Below are 20,962 nucleotides of genomic sequence, written 5' to 3'. Positions count from 1 at the left end.
CTATGAGCAGGTGACAAAATTAATAGATGAGGGGCGAGCAACTGATGTTGTTTACCTGGACCTGAGCAAAGCCTTTGACACTGTCCCGCACCACATCCTGGTCTCCAAACTGGTGACACATGGGTTTGATGGGTGGACCACTAGATGGATAAGGAACTGGCTTGATGGCAGCACCCAAAGAGTGGCTGTCAATGGCTCCATGTCCCAGTGGAGGCCAGTGACAAGCGGAGTCCCTCAGGGATCAGTCCTGGGACCTGTCTTATTCAACATCTTTGTGGGGGACATGGACAGTGGCATTGAGTGCACCCTCAGCAAGTTTGCTGATGACACCAAGCTGTGTGGTGCAGCAGACACGCTGGAGGGAAGGGAGGCCATCCAGAGGGACCTTGACAGGCTGGAGAGGTGGGCACAGGCCAACCTCATGAAGTTCAATAAGAGCAAGTGCAGGGTCCTGCATCTGGGTCGAGGCAATCCCAGGCACAAATCCAGGCTGGGCAGTGACTGTCTGGAAAGTAGCCCTGAGGAGAGAGACTTGGGGGTGCTGGTGGACAAAAAGCTCAACATGAGCTCTCAATGTGCACTTGCAGCCCGCAAAGCCAATCAGATCCTGGGCTGCATCAGGAGAAGTGTGGCTAGCAGGTCGAGGGAGGTGATCCTCCCCCTCTACTCAGCTCTGCTGAGACCCCACCTGGAGTACTGTGTCCAGTTCTGGAGCCCCTATTACAAGAGGGATGTGGAGGTGCTGGAACGTGTCCAGAGAAGGGCCACAAGGATGATCAGAGGGCTGGAGCACCTCTCCTATGAGGGCAGACTGAAGGAGTTGGGGCTGTTCAGTCTGCAGAAGAGAAGGCTCCGAGGTGACCTAATTGTGGCCTTGCAGTATCTGAAGGGGGCCTACAGGAAGGCTGGGGAAGGACTTCTCAGGATCTCAGGTAGTGACAGGACTAGGGGGAATGGAATGAAGCTGGAGGTGGGGAGATTCAGGCTAGATGTGAGGAGGAGGTTCTTCACCATGAGAGTGGTGAAGCCCTGGAATGTGTTGTCCAGGGAGGTGGTCGAGGCCCCGTCCCTGGGGGTGTTTAAGAGCAGGCTGGATGAGGCTCTGTCCAGCCTGATCTAGTGTGGGGTGTCCCTGCCCATGGCAGGGGGGTTGGAACTAGATGATCCGTGTGGTCCCTTCCAACCCTGAATGAAACTATGAAACTATGAAACCAAATAGCTGCTTATCCTTTCCCATCAGCAGCAAAATCTTTGGTCATGAAAATGCTTCTTGCCAATTTTTTTTTTTTTTAAAGGTTGATGAAAGATTTGCCAGGACAAAAATATAATATCCTTGAAAGAGTACTGAAGACAAGATGTCAGTGTCTCATAGCAAAGAAGGTGTTTCTGTTGCATATCCAGATAACTGTCACATTTTTGACCTCTGCAGCAGTCAGGAATGATGGGTGTGAACATTAAAGAAGGAAATTTTCTGAACATTACGGACAGATGCAGAAAGCACCCTAAGTGATCAGGGAAATGTGGTCAAGCAGGTAAAATGATGTCAAGCTGAGCACTAGCAGATAGCTTTAGGCAATGAGTATACAGTCATCAAGTAAATGACAGATATGTTTCTGTATTGATTTTTCCAAGGATGGAGTGTTTAGACTGATGTTATGAAACATATGGGTTGTGCCAGAGCTGTGAAAAGCCATGCAGACTTTCCTGGGAATGGCTTTTCATAAACCAGATTATTTTAAAACTTCTAGCTCTGCCTGCTGTTATCACCCCAAGTACTTCAACTGCTTTAACATCTGTAAAACGTTGCTTCTGGGGAGAGTCAAGGGTCTGACTCACAAGAAGCAAGACACAACTGACCCTCTGTCAGCCAAAGAGCTTTAAATCACAGCCCATGCCCTCCTCTTACAGGGAAAACCTGAAAATCTCACCTACACTAAACTTGATTTGTCTTCATAGGCCTCTCTTGGCCAGTACCTATTACAGATGGCTTAGAGCTTATCTGACTCGCTTAGGAGCTTCAGCAGTATGTGGTGATATCCATAACAAAGGAATCTTAGCATGTGTGCCTAGTGCTACTCAGCCACAACCTAATGCTGGGGCAACAGACACCAATTTTTGAAAGGTCTGCATGAATCTAGGTGAGCCCAGTGACTTGCGATAATCAAGCAAGATCAGATTCTACAGTCACCTGCACCTAAGCAAGATACACAGCTGGCATGAAACCTGGTTGCCTATATTTCTGTGAACCATGAGACTGAACTTGTTATTCTTGAGCCAGGAGCAAATGTGCACCTCCATCATCAGTCCCTGAGGACTGCTGTAATAAAGACTACATTTTAAAAAGGTTGAAACCCAGCATGAGAAAGGCTACAAAGAGCATGTCCAGATGGCACACTGCTTTTTAAAAGCATTCCGTGGACAATATAAATACATTTTGAATAAAAATATGTATATAAATACATGAAGAATACTTACATACATTTGTGCTTGCATAGACATAGAAAATACTCTTATAGAAGTGCTTAAAAGAACCATTTGACACATTCACACACAGGATTTGACATCTTGACTGTCCCCTATCTCAAAAGATAAATTGGGTTTTCATAGCATGCAAGGTCTAGAGAGATATGCTGGGATTTGATTTAAGTGGCAGTGGGTCTTCATTTCAAGTGTATGAAAGGCACAAAACCACGACTGGAATGTGTAGGTAATAAGAATATTTCAAACTCTCACCTATTTGTTAATTTCTGTAAAACATCACATCTATGATCAGACAGGAAACAGCCTGAATAGCCCCAGGGACTTGGAACCCACCTCATGTAATTTATGACTATGAGGCTTCCTATTAAACCTCAGATTATAAGCAGATTCACAAATAATGTCTCTCCAGTCACAACAGCTCCTTTGAGGTAAAGCAGTAGCTTGTTTCCAAGAGTTCTGGTGTGTGCAAGTGAAAAAAACACATAGAATCATCATAGCATCATAGAATCAATAAGGTTGGAAAAGACCTCAAGGATCATCAAGTCCAACCTGTCACCCAAGACCTCATGACTACTAAACCATGGCTTCAAGTGCCATGTCCAATCTCTTTTTGAGCACCTCCAGAGATGGTGACTCCACCACCTCCCTGGGCAGCACATTCCAATGGCTAACAACTCTCTTGGTGAAGAATTTTCTCCTCACTTCCAGCCTAAACTTCCCCTGGCACAGCTTGAGACTGTGTCCTCTTGTTCTGGTGCTGGGTGCCTGGGAGAAGAGATCAACCTCCTCCTGGCTACAACCTCCCTTCAGGTAGTTGTAGAGAGCAATAAGGTCTCCCCCGAGCCTCCTCTTCTCCAGGCTAAACACCCCCAGCTCCCACAGCTTCTCATAGGGCTTGTGCTCAAGACCCCTCCCCAGCTTTGTTGCCCTTCTCTGGACATGTTCCAGCAACTCAACATCTTTCCTAAACTGAGTGGCCCAGAACTGGACACAGGACTCAAAGTGTGGGCTAACCAGTGCTGAGTACAAGGGCAGAATGATTTCCCCACTCCTACTGGCCACACTATTTCTGATGCAGGCCATGATGCCACAGGTCACTTAACAGCTATTTCCCCAAATTTCTGAGGGCCTCGAGCCAGATGTAAATATGTTAGGGATGACATTTCCCTATAACCTGCTACCTACTCTATCTGCAATGTAAGAAATTATTTATAACATCCTAAGTAGCATCCCACTGAATTTAGCTGAGCTCACAGTACAGTCATCCACCACATTACAGAGTTAAATCCTTTGGAAATGTAAGCAAAATGCCACATTAACAAATATTGAGACACAGACATCCTTATGTGAGAACATCCAGGAGACTGAAAAATTATGACTCAAGTATTTACACTTATGATTTAACTTCAAGAATGTAAGAAAGTCCAATAATAAAACATGTGTGAGCCAGATCCCAGAAGCAGAAAACCAAGCCTAATAAATCTTGCAGATTTCCCCTTCCCTGTTCTACATTTATAGCTTGCACCAAATTAGAGAAGGGAACAGTTTACTAAGACCATGCACGTTTAAACTAGAAATCTAAGACAACACAAAACTTTGAAGAATGAAGAAACTCATGAACCATGTTAAAAAACACAGCTTCTCATTTAGGTAAGCAGAAAAAGAACCATTGTCTTATTGGTTTCCAAAATAAAAATGAAGTGATATTAGACACAAGTCAGAGACAATGAGACATGAAAGTCATGAAAAAAAGTCATTAAACAAAACTCCAAAGTGAACAGCTGGGAGAAAATTTATCCTGCTGGCCCTAGAGCCCAGAAAATAGTTTTTCCTCCCCTAAAGTTGTGGCGATAAATGACCTCACTGAAGTTGGAGGAAAAAAGTCAGCTTAAATCAAAATTTCCTTTTACTCCAAACAAAGAAAGAAAGATGAGCAAAACTAGACATCTCATATACAGTTGAAGAAATACAGCCTGAGACACACTTATTATTTGATGATTATTCCCTGCTGTGTTTAGAGTGAAATAAAACAATGTCCACATGGCACAACAGAGCTAAAATTACTTGTCTTTTTGGATGCTCACTGATTTCAGACCAATACTAGCCTGCTGACTCCTCGATCTTGACAATGATGGATGGCAAAGATTAAAGAAAAAATATCATACTTCTATGAATGTGTATTACAGAAAAGTGATACTTTATACTGCCAGGAGTGAATGAATTGCAGGGGCAACACCTGAAGACTGCAAAAAATCTTCCACTTTGAGAGAAGATGTCACATTCTGCTAAACTACATGTAAAATTTTGGTGCAACTTTATAAAATGTCCATCTTTATTTCACAGACCAGCTTGAGAGAGAGCCAGAAATGTATAAATAGAAAAATTATTGTTGAAAGGCCTTAGCACACTATGGGTAATCTATGACAGAGATATGATTGGAGAAAAGGCAATAATGAAATGGTTTTACCTATCTCACATTTTTCCATTGTGAGGTCCTAACAAGGGCATGCTTTGGAGTAGTCTTTTATATTTCGTGGGGGGTCTTGTCAGGGATGTACAACTCCTTTAAGTTCATTGAATTCTGACCAGAACATCAGCTTCTGAAATACCTCAGTTTGTACACAATCATGTTAGAATTTGGCAGATAACTAATCAAAAGGTTTAATATCCAAGGACAAAGCCTCTTATGTGCTCTCAGCATCCAGTCTACTTTCAAACAGTTACTAAGATACGAGCAAACTGTAAGGGAAAAGGGACAGAATAGGAGGAGGAAGACAGATGACACCGAAAGAGAAAGCTTTAGATAGTGAGAGAATCTAGACTTCCTCTCCTCCTCTGTCCTCAGGACTGAAGTTAAGACTTTTTTTTTTTTTTTTAAATAATTGCTAAGAAGGATTATTGTTCCTTTGTTGTTTAGACAGTAGCAATGCACAACTTCAAAACTGCACCTTTTAACCGTGTTATCTTAAGCAGCTCAAGCCAAGGGCTATTTGCTGCATTGGGTTCTGTTGTCAAAACAGGACAAAAAGACTGCAGAATGCTTGTTCTTTTATCAAGCCCTAAAAGGCTACAAGACAACAGAAAGAGCCAGAAATGAGAAGCTAAGAGGAATATCAGTAATAGCTTCACAGTCTCAACGGCGCAGTCACATATCAAGGAGTTCATCCTACATCTAGCACACAGGATCTGATCTAGAATCTATGAGAATTATATCTGCCTTATTTCCAGGTTAACAGACACTCGTCTGCTTTCTAACTAGGAACCTTTTTGTCCTTATCTCTCACCCCAACCCACTGTCCCAAATGCAAGATCAGTTTCAAATACAGAGCTTTCAGTATGAGTGCTTAACCAATTCAATCAATGTGCCTTGGTAAATGATCGTGCTTTATCATGTCTGAAAAAAAGTTAGCAGGCTCAGCCAGCAGGGTGAGTTAGTGGAAAAATAAAACAAAGATAATGATTGTGAAGACTAAGGAGCTAAATAACAATGGGATTAGAGGCACTCTCTTGCTTGCAAAGCCTTGAAGAAAATTCAAGTCAGGTTCAGTCATAAAGGGTGTTATCTTTAACTGTCATCTTTACCTGTAATTATGACATTTTAATACTAATTAGTGCTTAACTGACATGGTAACATTAAAAACAAACAACAACAACAAACCCCCCAAACAACCAACCAACAACAACAACAAAAAAACAAACCACAAAACCCAAACCAAACCATAAACAACTTATGGCTTTATTTAGCAAGGAAAACTGTGTTTTATTTAGCATTATATAATGACACTGTTTAACTAGTAAAATCACTGGCTAATATTCAAGTAGAAATTGACAAATTGGTGTCAAGCAGCAAAAGATCCATTTCCCTCCCCCTGTATTAATGCAAAACAGTATTGCTCTAACACAAATTACCTTTAAGATTGTTCTGAACTTCCAACGCAATGTCCAGGGCATTAAAGGGCAAAACTGGTTCACTGGCGATTTGCAAAGCCACTTGTCCTGTTAGCTGAAAAATACAAGAAAATCCACAAAACAGTCAAATAACTTCTAGCAGATTTATTAGCCAACACTTCTTTTGGAATAATACTCGCTTTCACTACATGGGATTATGAGGGGAAAATGAGTAAAACCCCATAAATGCATCTTTATGAAAAGAAATAGGATCTAGGCCTTTTGCTTTGTAAATAAAATGTTACAAAAATGGTAAGATATTAGGATTTGTGACCACTCAAAAGAATTCTGTTCAGTACTTTTTCTGTGGACCTAGGATAATGCAGGAGTCTCTGAAGGATTTGAGTTTTGCTTTGGTTTCAAATGAAAACATCACAACATTCTAAAAATAGCAATGAGGTTTACTGCGTTACTTAGTTCTCTGGTTTTAGTTATTGGATTTTGAGAGTTTACACAAATGGAAAAAAACCCAAACATCACATACATTAATGAGCTTTGGATCGAGCCGGTGGCTAAATGCAAGCTGACCTGAACACCCACCGCCTTTTGAAGACAAACGTGAGAACTTCATACACACAGATGTACAACTTTCAAACTGGATAGAACCTGCATTTTCTCAGTAACTTACAGAAAGAAATTCCCAAATGGGTGAAAGGGCACTCTCAGTTCACTCCAGACGAGACATTAGCACCTGTCACAGAACTCAGTGGCATGAATGCTTATTTTCCACAGTTCCAGATTGTAAGGCCAGGAGGGACTGACTGGCCTGAGTGCTTTTTTCACTTATGGAAGATAGGCTCCCTAGCTCAAGGCTTAGACATGCTACAGGGACTGTGTATAGAACTATGTCTTTCTGTTGTACTATACCTAGCCTGTGATTAAACAGAGGATTTCAGTCTCTAGGCTGCCAAGTCTGTCACTGTCCATGGGAGCTATAAAAGCACACTGACAAAAACATGCAAGCAACTTCCATTCATCATCTTCATATCTTGATATTGGAAAAAAAGAGGGGAAAAAAGCAGCTGTAGGGCTGTGTTCTAGAATATAATGATGGCTGCAGGTGATGGTGATTGTGTTGATAAAAACGTAGACTGAGTAGAATCATATGGTACAATACTTTCCAACCTATCCTTCAAATGCAGTATGGTACTTGCTGTGCTGAAAGCAGAACCCTAACTCCACAATACAAAGTAGCAGGAAAAGACAACAATCCTAAGTAATATTAAAAACAATAGTAGAGCAACTGAAAAAGTTAATCATCTCCCAGAACAGTGTATGAAAACAGGATACTGTAACCACTATAAATTACCTGGAGCAACATCAATAGAACCCCAACATTTCTAGGAAAGTATTAAGAAGCTGACCTAGACACAAGCTGATCTGGTACAAAGACTGAAGGACTAGGGGGAATGGAACAGAAATAGAGATGGGCAGATTCAGATTGGATGTTAGGAAGAAATTCTTCACCATGAGGATGGTGAGACACTGGAACAGGTTGCCCAGGTAGTTGGTAGGTTTTTAAGGCCAGACTGGATGTGGCTCTGAGCAACTTGACCTAGTGTGAGGTGTCCCTGTTCATGGTAGGGGGGTTGGAACTGGACGATCCTTGAGGTCCTTTCCAACCCTAACAATTCGATGATTTTATATTAGACTGTAATCTACACCTCAGCAGAGACATACTGTGAAGCTCTTGAGATTTACCTCTAGAGAATACAACAGTGCCAGAGGCATAAAGAAAAATACTACATCATATATACAGTGAGAAGAAAAAAAAAAAGTAGGGAGGAATAATGATATGTCAGGTCATTACCACAAAACCTAAATAACTAAGAATGAACTGGAAGGAAGGCAGCAAAAAGTACAGTGTTTGAACATCTATGTTAAAATATTACACAGTAACCTCTCATGAAGCTTTTTTCCGAACTGCCCAACTGCATAAGCCATTAATGCTTGAAGGCCATTATACTTTCTACCTGTGATGACACAGAAGTCTCTGGGTTGAAAAGAACAGAAAACTTTGGTCTTAGGCATATCAGAGAGGGATTGTGGAAACACAAAACCTAAAACTGTTAGGTGAAAAACTGTATCCAAAACTTCATTTAATCCAGCCATATACAACTGTAAAAAAGCTGGTTCTAATTGTCCAGAAGCCACTCAAAGTTCTTCCTTGTCCTGCACAGCATTCCTTCAAGATACAGTTGCCCAAGACATAAACAACCTTTAAGTTACTATGAACAACCAACTGTGGCAATGAAATAACATCCTGTCAAAGAGGAAGCATCCTATATGGAGTCCAAGTCCTTTGAATCTTAAACAGCACTATAGCACACTAAACATTTCCATTCTTCCTTGATGCCCTATTTCTGCAAAAACTTTCACTAAAAAGTAATGCAAGATACATATTCATAGGTATATTTTAGGGAGGGACATCTATAGTTAAACAGTGCTCATGATACTTTTCAATCTGTTACTGTGATGTTTAAGAATGCAATAAAATAGAAAAAGATGTTTTTAAGAGGCATGAAAGTGGCATTAAAAAGGAGAACAGAAAGCATTTTTCCTTTTAATTGTCATCTCCTACAGAATTTGGCTTGATTTTTATAAGTTCTTGCCTTATTTCTATTTCTTTCAAGTAAGTTTATTTTGGTTTTGACTACATAAAACCAAGGTTGCTTGCTCTTTCCTATTCAAATGAAGCTACCAGCACCAGAACAAGAGGACACAGTCTCAAACTGCACCAGGGGAGGTTTAGGCTGGATATTAGGAAGAAATTCTTCACAGAAAGAGTGATTGGCCATTGGAATGGGCTGCCCCAGGAGGTGGTGGAGTCACCGTCAGTGGAGGTGTTCAGGCAGAGACTGGATGGGGTGCTTGGTGCCATGGTTTAGTTGATTAAACGGTGTTGGGTGATAGGTTGTACTCGATGATCTCAAAGGTCTTGTCCAACCTGGTTAATTCTATTCTATTCTACTCTACCCTACCCTATTCTATTCCATCAAAATCTTGTGACTGACTGAAGCACTTTGGATATAGCATCCCCGTATGTAATATTGCAGACCTGCGTGTGCCAGTAAACATCTAACAGTGGTGTTTATTAAATCACATACTTTGCAAGCTAATCTGGAAGAAATCAATCACAGAGAGGAAAGCTCAGAGCATTGATTTGAGCAAGTAAGTAATAATGCTGCAGAAGCATATATCAAACCCACATAACGCAGCAAGACAGAAAAGGCTACTGATTTCTTATTTATAGTCTTATTTTTGGATATACCAGTCCCCTGAGTACAACACTGAATACACACAGAGCATAAAGACCAGCTTCTGCCCCCTCTTCCCTGTTGAAAAATGGTTCAGTCTGTCTATTGAATTATTAAATGCAAGAATAACTTAGCAAAGAGTAAAGACAACATTTTATTTTGGTGGGTTGTTTTTTTTGATGAAGTGAAATGCTAAAGCAGCATAATTGATTCTATTCCCACACTGAACCGGTTATAACACTAAAGACAGCTTCTCAAATAACATCTATGCATAACAACACACACACACACACACACACGATGCACACAATAATTGATGTAAAATTTGCACAGTTATCAAGTATAAAGAAAAATGTATCCTTCAAACACTAACTGATTCTGAAAGGCTTTTCTCATACAATTTGCAATGAAAAAAATAACAACTCATGCACTGTGCTTGGCTTTGGGAAAGGTATTCTTCAGTAAGCCAAAATGTATTTAATGACATTAAAAGTATTTTAGAGATCAATATTAATATAAAAAATAATTGCAGAGTTTTTCTGCATATTGCATAGTAAATCAGAATATTCAAAATAACATATTTCAAGGCAACATTTTTTCAAGGTCTTTTACCTTGAAGTGAAAACACCTTTGTATGAAGGAAACAATGATTCTCTCTGCCTTTCTCTGCCATCACACAGATCCCAAAAGCTAAAAAAATCTTGACAACTCCAATAAAGCAATTTCTAAAAGTGCAGCACTTAAAGATTATTTAGTATCACATGACACTTCCTACATGAAACCACAGGTTCTTCTCTCTTCCAAAGTAGAATCATAGAATTGTTAGGGATGGAAGGGGCATCAAGGATCATCTAGTTTGAACACCCCTCACCCCTCACACTAGATCAGGTTGCTCAGAGCCACATCCAGCCTGGCCTTAAAAACCTCCCAGAATGAGGCTTCTACCACCTCCCTGGGCAACCTGTTCCAGTGTCTCACCACCCTCATGGTGAAGAACTTCTTCCTAACATCCAATCTGAATCTACTCATTTCTATTTTTGTTCCATTCCCCCTAGTCCTATCGCTACCTGACACCTGAAAAAGTTCCCCACCCGCTTTCTTGTAGGCTCCCTCCAGACTGGGTCTCCTCAGAGCCTTCTCTTCTCCAGACTGAACAGCCCCAACTCCCTCAGTCTGTCCTCACAGGAGAGGAGCTCCAGCTCTCTAATCATCCTCGTGGCCCTTCTGTGGACACCTTCCAGCACGTCCAGATCCTTCTTGTAATAGAGGCCCCAGAACTGGAGGCAGTATTCCAGGTGGCATCTCACCAGAGTGGAGTAGAGGGGGAGAATCGCCTCCCTTGACCTGCTGGCTATGTTTCCCTTGATACAAGTGTTATAACCCACTCATTTATGGACTATCTCTTCTTCCAATTCAACCCAACTTATGAATCTCATTTCACTATTAAAGTAATTTCTCAGGGACATACATTGGAGTTGGACCTCTCTCCACAAGCTTGACCCATAAATAACAACTAGATTAAATAGAGACAATACATCTAGGTAAATTATAAGTATACTTTCTCTTTTCAGTCATTTCACAGTGTAAATAAGGAAACTGACTAAAATGGAGTCGAGGGAGGGGTTCATGACAGAAATTATGTTTCTGGTGAGTAGGTGACACCTGGTTTTTCAGTGAGTTAAACTGAGTTTTCAATGCAGCTTGCTTCTTTAAGTATCCAAGCTGCCTACTAACAACTCAAAGCACGTCTGTTGGCACGCAACGTTAAAAAAAAAAAAATGGCAAAAAGCTGAATACTTAAAACTCAGGATACAAAAATGTGAAAAGCTCCACTCAGCCTTTTTTACACAGATTCAGTTTTGCTTTTGGGGCATGCTGTTATTGATCATGTCTTGCAGAGACACTTCTTAAATGTTATCTGGTTTTACAGACAACACAGGCATGGCAACCCATCTTCTATTCTGTCATATGATGACAAACTTGTAAGATGAATAAAATGAAAACATATTTAGTGGATAGGAAGATATGAAAATATTATGCATGATAGAGATCAATCTGCTAGAATAAACATCAGCTATAGTGTGCAGGCAGTTTCTTTAACAGAGAAGCTCACATGCTAGTTTTGCTTTGTTTTTTGTTGTTGGTTTTGGGGTGGTTTTTTTGTTTGGTGGGGATTTTTATGTTGTTGTTGGGTTGGTGGTGTTTTTTTTTTGTCTAGTGAAATGTGGAGCTGTGCTATATCAAGCCTGCATGCTATGTAAACCTCAGTGGGTGTATGTGTTGAGCCTTTAGGACATTTTTAGTTACATTAAGAGTGCTAAAACCTAAACAGACATCTCAGATCTCTTCATATGCCAAGTTACAAAGGACATAACTTAAAAAAAAATATCAGGTAAACTGCCATGTTTATCCTTTTGTGAACACTGCTTTTCAGTAGTGCTGCATTGTAATTTTACCTGCTGGAATCAAATAGACAGATATTTGAAAACTGAGTGGTGCAGTATGGTGGCCATATACCTCTGCAACATACTTTTACTTCCTTCCTGTACTCTGTAATTTTAAAAAATTATTTATGGCATAGTTTTATTCCATGAATATTAACAGCACTTTACCCTACTGCCACCTCTGCACTTTTAGAGAAACCTAAACACAAACAAGGCAGCTGATCTACCAAAAACATGACAACACATATTGGGAAGCAGATAAGATAAAGTAGTGTAGCAGACCTGTACAGATTCTCAGCTACAGATTCAACAGACCTCTGCATGTAAGGCTCCCTACCAGCTCAAACAATCCCTGTAATTGTTCTGTGTATGATACTGGGCAACTTGTTGGAGTTCTGAGCCTCAACTTCCTTTGACACCAGGTATTATTTTTTTTGGAGTTATTTTGCTCCTGTGCCTTGCATCTCCCCTTTACACATTATCCATGGGGGTTCATGGATGAGGAAAGATGGAAGGATACTGTGCTATTTAGGGGGATCAATAGCAGTGTGTTGAAAATAACTTGTTTTCCCTCTTTTTTCTTGTAAAGGCGCATGAAAAGGTTTGGCTTTTGTGCCTGGCTGTTGCACTGCCTCATCTCTGGTGTTCATCTCTTTGCATCAAGGGGTCTCTCTTTCCACATGTACTGACTAGCAGGGTGACCTGCTGAGATATTTTGACATTAACCCAAACAAAATCGATGGTTTCAGTGTCCACAGCCATGTAAAGAGGAAATAAATCTCTGCATATATTAAGATCCCCTCACAGAACATTAACAATCTCATTAACATCAGCAGCCTCAAATGCTGCAATAATCAGCCTTCCATCCTGCAAAATTAAAGAAATCTTTTGGATAACACAGGCAAATTTGACGAATTTCCTTGCTGATGGTTGCCCTCCTCCACCCCAACTTCCTACTTGTTATCAGATATTATTTTTTTATTAAGTATGAGAAATTGAGTGCATTTAAATGAAATCTGTGATTTCCTGGCAATAACACAATTTTAACAGTTAGTGCTACTGGATGAATGGCAGTAATCATAAGACTGATGATAAATTAATGAGCATTTTTGACAGTAGGATCTCAATTTACTGTAAAAAAAATATATCCTGCATAATCAGCCTACAGCATTGTTTCTTATAATCAGCACCCCCCTCAAAAAAAGCTAGCTGACTCATAAAAGGCAAGTCAGAGACAAGAGCAGGAAAAAAACAACCAGTTCTTTGGCTTTCTGATTGTCTGAAGAAGCACAGTCCCTTGATTAGACAAAGAAACAGAAAACTGGTTACAAACACGCTTGCTTTGCACTAAAGCTGTCAGCTTGTGAAAATTCAGAGCTTCTTAAAAATTTGGTGGTGCCACATGTCGTTTTGATCTTAATGAACATTTGAACTCTGCCTTGGCACCAGGACTCGTATTTACACGACAAGTCAGGAGATAGTTTGGGGTATCTGATGCTCACTGCATTTTAGGTCAGTAGAGGGCTCTCTGAGAAAAGAGTACGATCAGCTTATGGCTATAGTAGGTGAACTAAAGCATAGTAATTCAGAGCAGATAGCTGTTTCTGACCAAGTATGACTTGTATCTGAGGCCTTGTTAATGTTAAAAACTACGTCAACACTGTTACTCCATCATTTAATATTGTTCTATTTACTCTCAGTATAGAAAACACTGATTGGGAAGGAAAAGTGATAGTGAACAAAACATGTATTCTACCTAACTAATTGTATTATGGTGACACATTTAGGCATCTTGAAAGTTACACATCTTAATATGCCAGAATCTTAGTAGCATGGGCAGTTCACTCTGGAGTACAAAAGATCTGTACCTACATGATCATGCTACATTTTCTGCACAGCTCATGATGAGATTCTGAGGCACTGAGAAATTAAGGTAAAAAATATTCTCTTAAGAGATTAATTTGCTCTAAATCTAATCTGTTAGCTAGCGTAGAACTATACACCGTGTAGAGCACTGAATGTACAGTTTCTACAGGTTTCCTTCACAGCTGGGAGGGATCAGTCATCCCACTGTTTTCAACTGCTTACACACACACAAAGGATCTCATGCTTATCTCTGCTTTTTCTGTTTACATCTAGAAATGCCTACATTTTAAATAATATTTATATAAACATATATATATATATTTATCTATAAATGCATTCCTATGAATCATGTGTATCATAGAATGAATCATGGAATCATTTTAGTTGAAAAAGATCTCTAAGACTGCACTGCTGACTACTAAAAATGATACTCCAGATTCTAACTTTAACTGTGGTCATAGGAGAAACACACTTCTGAGGTGTTCATCACTAGCTACAGATAGAGCCTGGGAACAGGGCTGAAGTCTGGTCCGTTGTGGCAGCTCTCACACATGAGTTACTACCACAGCAGAGAACAGAGATTATTAACTCTACCTCCAAGATAATAGCTTTATTGAGTTAGGCTTGGCACTGTATCAATGAACTTGTACTCAAGCTGGTTTCTTTTGAGTGAGGTGAAGGAACTTTGTGCCTGCGCTGAATACACAGGGTTAATGCTTGCACAGGAAACCATGAAGATAACTGTAAAGCACCACCCACATAAGAAGCTGGGCCTGTATAGAAGTGTAGCTAGAAAGGGGGAGTTTCTCAAGTACTTCATTCTTATTTTTCTGCACATAATCAGAAATTGCACATCTTTGAAGCATGTGAGTAGCACATGCTTCATGCTTATTATACACTCTTGAGAAGAGTGTATAATGATGTATTTCATATTTATGTATGTCAAATTCCAGTGGGATCTTGTTTAAAAAAGTTGGACTTTTCCCTAGTGTGCATAGCTATGAACATGCAAAAGGGTACAACAGAAATGTCTTCTGCTTTTCATGAGCTCTGGGTGAAGAGGTCATACTATGACAACACAAATCTTTACATCATTACAAACCCTCACACTAGACTTCTGAAAGAGAATTCTAACATTTAGTTCAAGTGTTAATGCTTTTTTTTTTTTTATCTCAGACTTTAAAGCCATGTTGCTCTGGTTACCAGCTGCAGACTTTGAGAGTGACAAATAGAGGAAAATTTTGCTTTAAAGCTCAATAATTTGCATACAGCTTTCCCAAAGACCAAGAAGCCATCATTGCACAGAAAGTGACCTTTTTAATGCTTTCATTCTCTGGCCCTCTTCAGGTATAGCAGGAGGAGTGGGAAACCAGTGCTAGATCCTTTTTAAAGAAGCGATGTTAACTGCCTGAAGCTGGTTAGAGGCAGTTCTGAGGAAACAGATTTAGCAGTTGTTGTGGCAGAAAGAGAAGTATATAATAAAACACATAGCAAAATTTATTTCCCCATACAGAGATTTCCAGTGACTATGTCATGTAAAGAAGTTGTACCAAAACCACAAAGTTTTGTGGTTTGGTGGGTTTTTTTGGTTGTTGTTTGTTTGTTTTTCAGGGGTAATACAGACATTCGAAAGGTAAAACACGCAGCTAGCTAACAGTGCGCATGGCAGAAATGTTACATATTATTTCTAGTTTAAGCCATGAAGGAAAGTTGTAAAAAAGTAATTGTAATTTCAAAATAACCAACAAGATATAGCATTGTAGATTCCTGTGTCCTGGTATGGAAACACAGGGTGCTGTGATTAACAGCTTGGACATCACGCTCTTCCATGCTACTAAAGGTCTTCATTGTGTTTGCTACCAGTTCATGACTATCAGTACCTTTCCCTGATTTATGTATGTGTTTAAGACTCCAACCAGGATGTTAGCACGACCAGCCCTCCTTACGCACGATGCAGGCTAATCAAAGCACAAGATAATGGAACTCAGCAAGATAATTGATAATTTTGTTAACAGTTGCCAGACAGTTGGCTGGGTCCTGCTGGCCTGTGCGCCTTACAAGTCAGGCAGTAATGACTAGCAGATAAAATAAGCAGCAGTGCAAGTCTGCATTTAATCACCCAGCTTCACAAGCACTCCACAGAAATATAGATCAGTCTAGCTAACAGTATGTTGTCTTACAGCGCTACTTAATCAAAGTGTCTTTTTACATGCTTCAAGATACATGCATGAACCAAGAGCCTTCCTGAATTTGGACCAATCCCAGGATCATACATTCAAGGACATCCAAGCACTTGCTAAGTTTCTATAAAGCCAGTTCTGCTGCAACTGCAGGACTCAGTCTGAAACTTGTGGCATTGTCAAAAAGTATGTAACAGCCATCAGAAGAGTGAGTGCAATAATAGAGAAAACTGCAATAGGAAGCTTCAACCACAGCTTTCAGTGTAGACCTTGATATCATCTTTTTAATCACTCCCCTTTTACAGAAATGGATTTAATTGAACTCCTGAAAAAAAACCCCACACAAGTCTTTAATCACTCTTCATCAGCATGCAATTATTATTCAAAGGAAACCATATGTACTATTAGGCACACTTAATTAAAATAATGCATATAATCTGCTTCAGTACCTACAGTTGTACTCCTTGATGTGCATTATTCTTTTCCTTCCCTTACCCTGACAAAAGATTTTTTGTCTATTTTTCCTCATCTATCTCTGCTTCATTTATATAGTTTTTCAACATTGGCCATCATGATATGAGGTCACTGAGATGTGTTAATATGTCAGCATCCTTAAATCTCATTGTAGAGCATGACTTTTAATGGGTCAGACCTGACTGTGAAGAGTTGTGAGAAGAGGATGAAGAAATGCTGTAACAAAAGACTTAAACCATACTTTGTTTTGCTTGAATGTAATTATCAGGTCTTCTAAGTGGCCACACTGAATGAAGAATGTGTGCTAGGCAGCAGTCAGTCCTTAGAGAATGAGAAGTGGAACTGGGGGATAACCAGGGACAATGGATGGAATAAATTGAATCTGAGAGTTGAAGAACGTGAAGAAAAGCATCACTGAGGGGTTGAGACAGTGGTTCCTTGAGGAACTTGGGAAGCTTGGATAGTCAGTTCAGCATAGAGAGAAGAGAATAAGCACAATGAAAAGATGCATGAGAGCATCAGACATTAAAGTCTACCTATCCTCTCAGAAAAAGCTATTTAATGGTGGTGTAGAGAAAATATTGTTCTTTTCTCTCATCACCTCCTGATGCAAAGGCACCTCAAAGTTTCCTACTTAGGTCACCCTTAATCAGTCAGGATTGGAGCACTGACAGTTCATTAAACATGACAAGACTAGCCCTAAGGGAGACACACTAGGGAACCACAGTGCTGAGGATTCAATGGAAACTGAAAACACACAGTTCTGTAGTATATAGCTCATAGGAAAGACCCATAAACATTAACAGAGACAGTTCCACTTCAGGGGAGAATTGGATGGATAATATCCTGAGGCCACCTCCAGACACCAAGATATACTGCAATAGCCACAGAGAGGCTTAATTTCCTTGTTAGGCAGTGACTTATACTAGGAGTTAGATTCTGCTTTTGGATTTACTTGCATAGTAGCTACCAAGGCAGAAAGGTATTTAAGCATCATACTAGTACCATAATTCAAAGACATAATTACTGATTTATTTATCTTTTTTTTTTTCATACTACTTTTCAAATGAGAATATTCAATCTTTAGTATACACTGTGCAAGATATATAGAATGTGAAGTAACCAGTTGACTTACATTAATAATTTGAAATTCAAACCTCAAAAGGAGACGGCAAACTTCCTCCTCTTACACTGTTAAATAGTTTGTGTTAGACTTTTAACTAGTATAACTTAACAAATAAAGGTGGGAGTAGATTGGTTGTTTTATTTTAAAAAGAAAACATTAATTAAAGATGAATATGTTTGGGATGGAGCAATCTCCCCTCAGGCTTGGGGGAAATGCCAAGTCTGACAAACTCTTTGAGCCTTAGGGAATCCCAGGTCAGTTTGATGAACCTACTGGAGTACTTTATAATTAGCTGGAATGCTCCTGAGGCTACCAATTTACCTGAAGAAGAAATACCCTCACCTTTCAAACTTGTCCCTGAATAACAATGAATAAAGATCTAACAAATAATGTTTCTCAGCACAGAATACTTATATAAACAGAGGGACAAAACTCAGAAGAATGTCCAGTGCTATAGAGTGGCCCTTGAAATTTATAAGTAACCCTAGCACTACAGCTCAAACTATCTGAAGGTAAAATTGAGATTTATTAACACCTCTGGGGCTGTAATAACATGCCCATTACGAAAATAGTCAAATTATGATGGCTACTTCATTCCACTGCATCCTATCTTTATGTGGGCTCTGTATTAAAATTATAAAGGCAGCATGATGTAAGGGCAACAACAAAGTTTAAATAGAAAGGCACATTTTAAAAGCAACCTTACAACACTGCAGGAAATCCTACTGCTCGCTCAAATGACAGCAGTTGCTATTAAGAGAAAAAAAAATACAAGTCAGTGTTTACCTGCAGTATGGACCCATGGTTGCTCCTGCTACCACCTGTTTTACATACCTCATTATTCACAATCATCATTAGTGTCTGAGCACCAAAAAACTGTAATAGGACTCAGAAAATTCCAAAGACATCTACTCTTAAAGGCTTCTTGTCTTCTCTACTTATGCAACAGAATCCAACAAAGAGGAAGGAGGGTGGCATGTGAAAGGCACAGGTTATGTGAGACTATTGGGTAAGCCATAAGAACTCCAAGCTCAGGACTCATCTTGTTGGTAAACATCATACATTTTTAGCTTTTCATCCCACCATTCATTCTACAGCTTTTGTTTTGGCTGAGCTGTATGCCTGCTTGTCTTCGGTTTCAGATTAACTTTCCGGAACAAATGAGTTCATCAGAAGAGATCTCAATATGGGCAAATGAAAAAGGAGACAACTTTTGCCTGACAGGTAATAACAAAGATGAAGATCTCATGATTGAAAGAAGATGATGAAAGGGATGTTGTTGAAGAGGCTGTGGAGTGGAAGGGCAGGGGCTTGAAAAACACAAATGCTTTAAAAAGAAAAACAAGTTGGAATTTGCTGCACAACATAAACAAGAGCCTGGGGAACTCCTGAAAGAGGAGATGGCAAGATTAAAAGGACAGCTGAAGAAGATCATTTTGGCAACAACACTACAGATGGATTGCAGGGAGAAAAAAGACTTGCAAGGCAAATGTGTCAAGACAGGAGAAGATTACAATGCAGACACGTGGTTTGGTCATGAGGCTGAGGAGAAAAGGATGGATTTTTAGATATACAATAGAATGAAAATTTATCAGAGGGAAATACTTAACAATATCCTTTGGCATACTTCAGTCAGACAGTGTGTACTCAGCATAATTTCCCCATATTATGTAAAATTCCAAGTAAATTATCCCCCAATTTGAAGAAGTGCAGCAGATTATGGCACAGATATATAGTGAACAAATGAGTAGGAGTGCTGACAGTATCGGTTGGACACGATGATCTTGAGGGTCTCTTCCAACCTGGTTTATTCTATTCTATTCTATTTTATTCTAAGTGGACATGTGCATGAATGTGTGTACTTGTGTACACAGATCAAAACCTCATCTCAAACTTGTGTATGCTAAAATTACAGCTACAGTAGAGTTTCAGACCTAAATTAAGGCTTTGTAGCACCAAGAATTTCCTCTTTTCCCCCTCTGCAGCAGAAAGGCACTAGATTATATGGTTATGAGGTCCTGCTCTGTCAGGGAGGTTGGACTCAAAGCTCTCGAGAGGTCCCTTCCAACCCCTAACATCCTGTGATATAGGTGCTTGAGGTACTCAGAATAGCTTGAAAATGTAAATAATTTTCAAGAGAAATTTTGTATCAGAGTGAAATTTCTGTCTACATTGCATGTCAAAACCACAAAAAACATCTTTAAATGTTTCATATGTACGTTCAGAGAATAAAGAGCCCTACAGAAATTGTTCTGTATCTTTTGGGTATACCAGAATGTTGTTAACAGGTTCTGAAGCCAAGCTTCATCCAATAAGGACTTGGGGTATTTCTGGGGTGAGGAACTGATCAGGATGCACACTTGAGAGCAGATTTCAAATATTTTTTTTTTTTTTCAGTTTTCATTTATGGGCCTAATGAAAAAGACAGACTTCAGATTTCACTCAGTAGCCAAAAGAAGTAGATAACAAGTCACAAAGTTTTTAAATACCTGCAGTGGTTTTAGGCTATGCCTTTAAAATTTAATTACAGATTTCGAGGGGAAAAGTTGAAAAAAATACATAAATCACTATTGGGTGTAAAAAGGAGAACTAAAGTTTATTCTAAACAAATTCATGGGAGGAATATCTGCCATAAAACAGGCTGTACCTGAACAAAACTATCTTCTTTTTCTGATCTCTCTGCTTGCTTCACACAGGAGAGATTAACCTGCTTGTCAGCTGACCTTGGCTGTGTTGTTTAGTTAAGTCTAACCCATTGTTTTCTCTCTGCTCTTTTCTCTCGTGGAACAGCTTCCCTGGTCTCTGACCAAGGGGATTTTTGTGTTGTTTGCTAACTGTAAATATCTGTATAATATTGTAAATACTGTATATTTTGTACATATTCATTGCATTCCATTGTAGAGCATAGATTTTGCTTGTAAATACAGCTTTTATTTGCTTCTGACCGAGTTGGTCTGGCAAAGTTAATGCTGGGGGAAACTTCAACCCACCGTAATACCTTTTAAACTCCAATTCATCTTATGAAAGCTGACCTCTTAATATATTTTAAACAAACAAACACCATAAAACTCTAAGTCTTGTGGTTTCTAGGAGCTGCCAACTACTGCTCAGTGGTCACAGTCAACCATGACAAGGCTTAACCCAGCTGACAGAAAGTAGGTATCTCCATGTCTCCCCATTCCCAAC

The 20,962-nt window shown here is 39.6% G+C and overlaps 1 protein-coding gene across 5 annotated transcripts in view; it reads right to left on the bottom strand.

Annotated features, from left to right (window-relative positions):
* The window catches only part of NAALADL2 (N-acetylated alpha-linked acidic dipeptidase like 2), a 519,424-nt gene that overhangs the window by 36,208 nt on the left and 462,254 nt on the right, over positions 1–20,962 (bottom strand). For all 5 annotated transcript variants that reach the window (XM_068145027.1, XM_068145026.1, XM_068145030.1 and 2 more), the window contains one exon: positions 6,391–6,484. In XM_068145027.1, the coding sequence (XP_068001128.1) occupies positions 6,391–6,484 (94 nt within the window). The remainder of the gene's footprint in view (positions 1–6,390; positions 6,485–20,962) is intronic.

This window comes from Melanerpes formicivorus, unplaced genomic scaffold, assembly GCF_026170545.1.
Source record: "Melanerpes formicivorus ecotype bairdi unplaced genomic scaffold, bMelFor1.0.p_v2 SCAF_12, whole genome shotgun sequence".
NCBI classification, from domain to species: Eukaryota; Metazoa; Chordata; class Aves; order Piciformes; family Picidae; genus Melanerpes; species Melanerpes formicivorus.
This window is presented reverse-complemented; position numbering and strand designations above follow the sequence as displayed.